We start from the raw sequence: 6500 nt of genomic DNA, 5'->3' as shown, positions 1-6500 counted from the left end.
TTCTTTTTTTCCTTTTTCTATTTTTAAACGGACTCCGAGGAATAATGGGGGAGGCGGTGCGGAGCTGTCACATGGCGGCCGCGCTCCGTGCGCTGCGGGACCCCGGCAGGCGGTGGCTGTAAAACCCCGCGGGGCTCCGGTGTGGAGCAGCAGCGTCAGACGGCACTGCGGGAGCCTCCGAAGTGCTTTATGGAGGAGAAAGCTGCTGCTGTTCAGACTTCGTCTTCTTTTCAAAACGCAGCCTTTAAAGTGTGTTGAACTTCTCTTGAGAAGTCTCTTAGCAGAGTTCAGAAAAGTTTGAGATAAAGTGTGAAATGGCCTCCTCAGTGTTTGGGATTACGGTCACACGTGGTTTTACTCCTTTGATGGGTAACTCAGTGCTGTGTGTTACTGTGCTCTTGGTAGAAATAACTTTTTTTTTTTTTACTCCTGCTGTGGTGCTGTTCTCTGCCACTTTGCATGTGAACCACGCTCAGGAATTGACAACGCTCATCTCTGTTAGTTTTTGTTGTTACTTATTGCCCGAGTTGCGCTGCCCACTTAACATTTCACGTTGGTCAACTGTAACAATAACTTTATTTCCTCCTTTTTAATGACCTGTTGCCCTTTGATAAAATGTGAACTTCTCGTTTCATAGCTTTTAAGAAAACTTTTTTTAATTTCCTCAACAGGAAGGAGTGAAGACTGAAAACAATGACCACATTAATCTGAAGGTGGCAGGGCAAGATGGGTCTGTGGTGCAGTTTAAGATTAAGAGGCATACACCACTTAGTAAACTAATGAAAGCCTATTGTGAACGACAGGTATGGATCTTGCCTGAACACAGCAGAGGGTTTTCTTGGGGAGAGGGGATCTCCTAAGGGCTGGATGAAAACGGTGAAGTCTTAAACTGTGTAAATATATAGAATGAAAGAAGCTTAACAGAAACTAATTGTGTGGTGAGGGTGTATTGTTCTTAGGATCTGTTGTAGAAAGGACTGAGAGTGGTGACAGGAAATGGGTTAAACGAAGGTGGGTTATCTTTGTGAAATCTGGATTGTAGGTGGGGGCCGTTGCTCTGTGTCTCAAAATTGTGAGTGCAAAGGGTGAGTTAGGAACGTGCAGAAAGAACTTAGGGAGAGTTGGGTGATAAGCATGTATTATAACACTGACTTAACTACTGGATTGCTCATAGAGTTCTGATTCGTTAGCTTAATGCTTCCCTGTTAAGATGAGGGAATGTCAATAAGCGTTTCAAGATCTAAAAGTGTTTAACGTCTGCCTTAGGAAGGAGCATTTGTGCTTAATGATGAGGCTTGTTTTCTCCTGATGCCATCTAGTTGTCAATCTGAAAGTCAGACTTTGTTCATATTGCTGATTATGCATACTCTATTAAAATTCTTAAGCAGTGAAATTCAGGTTTGATTTTACAGAGGTAGAAGCTGATTATAACAGAATTTAGCAACTTTAAATAAGGAAAAGACATTGCATGTAGTAGATGAAAATGGCAGGGACTAAGTCTTGAATTATATGTTTAAAAGATCAAGACTCTTTAAGACCACTTTCCCCCACTTAAAATAATACTGAAATATACTCTCGGTGAGATTAATATCCACAAAGGTACAGCTTTTTAGTATTTTTTCAGCTAGCATTTATTCAGCTCAGAAGTCCTCGAGAACCTGCAAAGAAACCCAAAGGTTTCTAAATAGGCAGCGTGTATTTTAGGAAACGCAAAGTCTGAGAACACAGCTCTGCAGAAACCGGTTGCTGTCCTGACATGTAGCCTCCTCTTTTCCTAAATGAGATGATGTTTTGAGTGAATGTTGCAGAATCTAGAAGAATGTCTTCACTGTGATCTATGAAGTCTTAACAGAAATGTTGCTCATCGTAATATTCTTTATTAAGTTTTTCCTTAAAAACTTCCCAAAAATCACCATTAGGCTAAGTTTTATTCTGTGTTACGTGTGTTCTTGCATGGCTAAATTGGGGCTCCTTTTCTAACTGAGGGGTGCCAAAGCAGAGCCATGCAATGCACTGCGCTGACTTCAAAGCCCCGTGAGTTTCCTGTATCTTTAGAGAGAGGGGACACAAAAACTTCTCCGTTGGTTTAAGCAGGAATGAGTAGTAATCTTTTGTGGGTTGGAACAGCAAAATGGCTAGTGTGTGTGGTAGAGATACTGGTTCAAAATGCTCTGTAGTAATTTCTGGTGTTTAGAAGATTAACTTCTTTGAAAAGTTCATTTCACCTGTATATGGAGAAACTTCGTTCTGTTGGTTTCTTGTTCAAGGTCAAAAAATTGCCATTGGCTATCCTATGCTACTGTCCTATGCTAATAGGCAGCTGTTGCTTTCTTGGGAGAATGTTTTGGGGTACCTTTGCTTTTGGGAAAGAGCAAAAAAGCTGTACTTAGTGTTACTGTTCAACACTTGTTATTCAAAGTGTTGTATCTACTTTTTTTTTCCCAGTCAATTATTATTACAAAGCATTATAAAAATCTTAGCCTTTGGGGTGACAATTGTATACTGGAAATTACTGTAACTTTCAGTCAGAGGGTGGACACCGCTGCTTCTCTTAGTAATTGGGCACAATACAATATTTAATGCAAAACAGATTGCAAGGATTTGTAGTGAAATGCTTTAAAATCAGTGCATGAGGGGGGTGTGAAAACTGCTTTATGCATCATGAATGATGGCTTTTAGAGACTGTACCACAATTCTAGTAACAAGTTAAAGAGAAAAGCAGTGAGTGGTTTCTACAAAACGTACCTCCTTTTGTGTTGCTTCTCTTTGCCCAGGGGTTGTCGATGAGGCAAATCAGATTCCGGTTCGATGGGCAGCCAATTAATGAAACAGACACACCCGCACAGGTAAGCAGAAAGCAAAACTAAAGAGCTGTATTTGAAAGTTGCTTCAAGAGTTGTTGCTGATGTTTTGATAGAACTACTTTAGAACTGTTGGAAATGAGATCTGAGACTCCTTGTGTGCTTTGCATAGCGAGCCTGTATCATTGTAGCAATAGAGGTGAAGTACAATGTTAGTAGATGGTGAATCTTGTAAGACTGCCAGGTTATTGAGTCACAGCTCTGAAATAAGAACCAGAAAGGTAAGAATTGAGTTTTTCCTGAAGCAGTAACTTTATTTTTTTTATAAAGGTTTGCCAGGGTGTTATCAGAGACCCTGCCTGTAAACTTGCATTTTGTAACACAAAAGTCATTTTTTGTTATTTGTAATTTGAAGCTGTGTTTCAGTGGTATAAAATTAACGAATATCATGGAGTTCAGGTAGTCTATAATGTGGTTAAAGCAAAGGCCATTCCAACACCCAGGTGGTTCACTGTCACTTAACTGTTTTTCTGTATTGTTCCACTTAGCTGCATTGAAATAGAATTTTACAGTTTTATGTGATTTTTAGAACTACTCATTACAAAATAAGAGACTTATTTTTAAAAGGTTTATAGCAGATTCTCCAGAGAGTGTGCTTCTTATAGCCACAGTCTATGGAACTTTCAAACTTCAAGTGCTGAGAATTAAAGCAACACGGTGCCTTTCTCTCCCCCCACGTTGTCCCGAAGCTGAGGATCAGTCTCTTTATACCTGCACTGAATGCCATAGACCAATTTGATTTCTTGGAGCAGAAATTGAGACTGTCTGAAAAAGTTGCTGTAACTAACATGAGTTGTATTTCTAGTCTTGGTGCAGATTTTGTCAGTAGGTAACGCATCCCAGGAACAGAACTGCAGACCTTAGGGTGAAACACGAATTACAGTAATGCAGTGTTGCCGTTTCTCACCGGCAGGTTGTTACATTGTTGACCATATAAAATGCTTTATTTGTTCGTAATTACTGATTGTCTGTTCTGCTGCCTGGTTGGCCTAGGGGCTTTAATCATAGTATGCTTTCTTTAGTGCTGTAGCCGAAGCCATTTGCACATTTGAACAACAGCAACAAAATGGAATTGTGGCAGTGTTCTCAGGTAAATGGAGGAATTAAATAGGAGAAAGAAGATGCAGTGGCAAAGCAGACAATAAAATGAAAGTATTAGAAACATTGATCTTTTCCATAGGAATTCTGCAGTGCGCCCTGAAGCTATGTACAAGAATTAATTCTAGGACAGGTTACCCGCTGGCATTTATTTCCGCATCATTTCTTTGCTTTTGAATCATGGTGACGTAGGTTAAATGCACAAAGTGATGATGATGATGGAGGGGAGTGGGGCTGGGCTGGATAAGTTGCATAAAAAATAAACATGAAGAAAGGAAATGTGAAAACAACCCAGCTTATAGTAGTTGAAAGCCTTTTTTCTCTTTTCTGCTATAGTTGGAAATGGAGGATGAAGATACAATTGATGTGTTCCAGCAACAAACAGGAGGAGTTTACTAAAAAACAAACAAACAAAAAACAAACCACAAAAAAAGAACCTGCTACTTTCCTCTCCAGAACTGTGCTCCCACAGGCAACACGTTCACAATTAGAAAAATAAGACTTGGTTCAGCCACATCCTGACTACTGCAGTATAGTTTTCTCTCTTCTCTCTCTTGATTTTTTTTTTTCCTATTTCTTCTATTGTACATAAGGTAACTGGTGTATGTGCACAGACAAAACGCATTTTTTTTTTTTTTAACTAAATGGCCAATGGTATGTTTTGATCAACATTTAATGGAGTTGGGGTGGGAAAACAAACTGGTTCTGTGAAAATGCCCCTTTCTCCATTAGTGGCATGCTCCTTCTACTTTTATCTTTATATTCCAGTAAGTTATTTTGCTCTCCTTGTTTAAAAACAAAAACCTTACATACTTTGTTTGATCGGATAATTTCAATGTTTTTCTTTTATCATTGTAAAACCAAGGACAATTTTATAACTTTTTTGTACGTAGCTGTTACATTGTAGAGCAATCTGTCTAAGTAGGGGTAAATTACTCTTTAAAAAAAAAAATCCTAGATAGTTCTCCCTTCTAGTAAAGCGTCTTGTTGTTTAAATAAACTTCTTGTTTAAAATAATCAGTTTTCTTTTTTTTTTTCCCTCCCCTGTGGAATAATAGTACTCAGAACTTGTAGCTATTTCTCTACAGCACTTTATGTTTTTCAATTCTTAGTTTTCTGTGTGGTAAGCAAATAAACATACTCCCCAGTTGCAGTGGGAAGACTGTTGGAAAATGAAAGGCTTCCCTGAGAGCTCTCAGCCAACCAACCAGCAGTGGAAATGGAAATAGAAGTCTGCTTTCTCTTTTGATTTTTGTGTATGTTCTGCTGAGCCAAAAATGTTTGATTAGGCAAACTGCAAAATACTGGACCTACTTGCCTATGGTTATGGGTTGGGTTCTTTTTGTCAGTCTTTCTTAGAAACACCAATATTGTTGTTACAAAAGCAAATTTAATACTTTGTATTTGAATGCCTTTTGATGTAAACGTTAAGTTATAAAGAGACATTCATTTTGTTAAACATTCAGTTTGCCATGGTATCAAACGGGAGATGCTTGGAAATGTAAAGCAAAAATAAAAAAAAGGAGTTTTCTTTTTGGATGTATTCAGCAATGATGATGAGGATTCCAAGTTTTGGTTTACCACTGCAGTTTTCCTGCCTGAAAGGGAGAAAGGCTGTCTCTCCCTCGGCACACTGCAAGGTAGTGACAGTGATGTTTTTCATTATTTTTTTCCACAGGGCTGTGGTTCTTGAGTTTTCTTGGGGAAGATGAGAGGTTGCAGTGAAACCTATGAACGTGAAAGATTACATAACAGTCTACTCAGCAGACCCAATGCATTCTCTAAGGTCCTAGGAATGTTCAAGTATTTTCTGGTAGTTGCCAGTAGTTAATGCTCTTTTAGGTATTGTTAGCAGGGCTTACCTTGTGCTGATAGCTTTTGTAACGGTTAATTCAAGAAGCAATTGACATATGCTAGGCCTGAGTCTGCTGGATCTGGACATCTTTTGATTTTGTGCAAAAGTGATAGACTCATGTATTTAGTTCGTGGACAATTATTTGTTCAATTTACATCATGATTTTAAGTTATTTAATGTTAAATTAATTGCATGTAAAGTAGACTATTAGAAAGGTGGTGTTTGGTTTTTTTTTTTTGTTTATTTTTGACTCTGTAGCTGAAGGATTTCGCTTCTGTGCCATTGTTGTAACTTTTAGATCTAATGCTAAGTAGATAATTTCTTATTCTGGCATGTATCTCGTAGACTTCTGTGACACACTGCAAGGTCAAAATTGATTTTTTGTGAACAAATGTTTTCGTAGATAGAGCTATGAAGGCCTGGAAAAAAAAAAAAGCAGGGTGGATATGTTTTAGTGCCTTCCATAGGTTACACACAGAATATATTCCTCTCAGACTTCGGAATCTCTGGCTTCCAACCAGGCTGGACAACTGATAGTGCTGTATAGAACTGTTTCGATTTGATGTCATGCCAGGGCTTCTCCCAGGTGAAAGTTGTCTTATTTTGTTTGGCCAAAAAAGATGTTTGGACTTGTTTTAGTTTCTGAAGAAGGGGTGGGGTCTCCTTAAGTACAGTCTTTTTTTTTT

General features: G+C 38.6%; 1 protein-coding gene across 1 annotated transcript; it reads left to right on the top strand.

The window, feature by feature from the left end:
* Positions 1–659: 659 nt before the first annotated feature.
* Positions 660–4976, top strand: SUMO2 (small ubiquitin like modifier 2; the record flags this gene model as incomplete). Its single annotated transcript, XM_010721697.3, has 3 exons — positions 660–803; positions 2775–2846; positions 4296–4976. Coding segments are annotated over 3 exons (279 nt in total), but the record flags the coding sequence as incomplete, so codon positions are not given.
* Positions 4977–6500: the final 1524 nt, after the last annotated feature.

This window comes from Meleagris gallopavo, chromosome 20 (genome assembly GCF_000146605.3).
Source record: "Meleagris gallopavo isolate NT-WF06-2002-E0010 breed Aviagen turkey brand Nicholas breeding stock chromosome 20, Turkey_5.1, whole genome shotgun sequence".
NCBI classification, from domain to species: Eukaryota; Metazoa; Chordata; class Aves; order Galliformes; family Phasianidae; genus Meleagris; species Meleagris gallopavo.
Note: the sequence above shows the minus strand (reverse complement) of the source record. Positions and strands in the feature narration are given on the sequence as shown.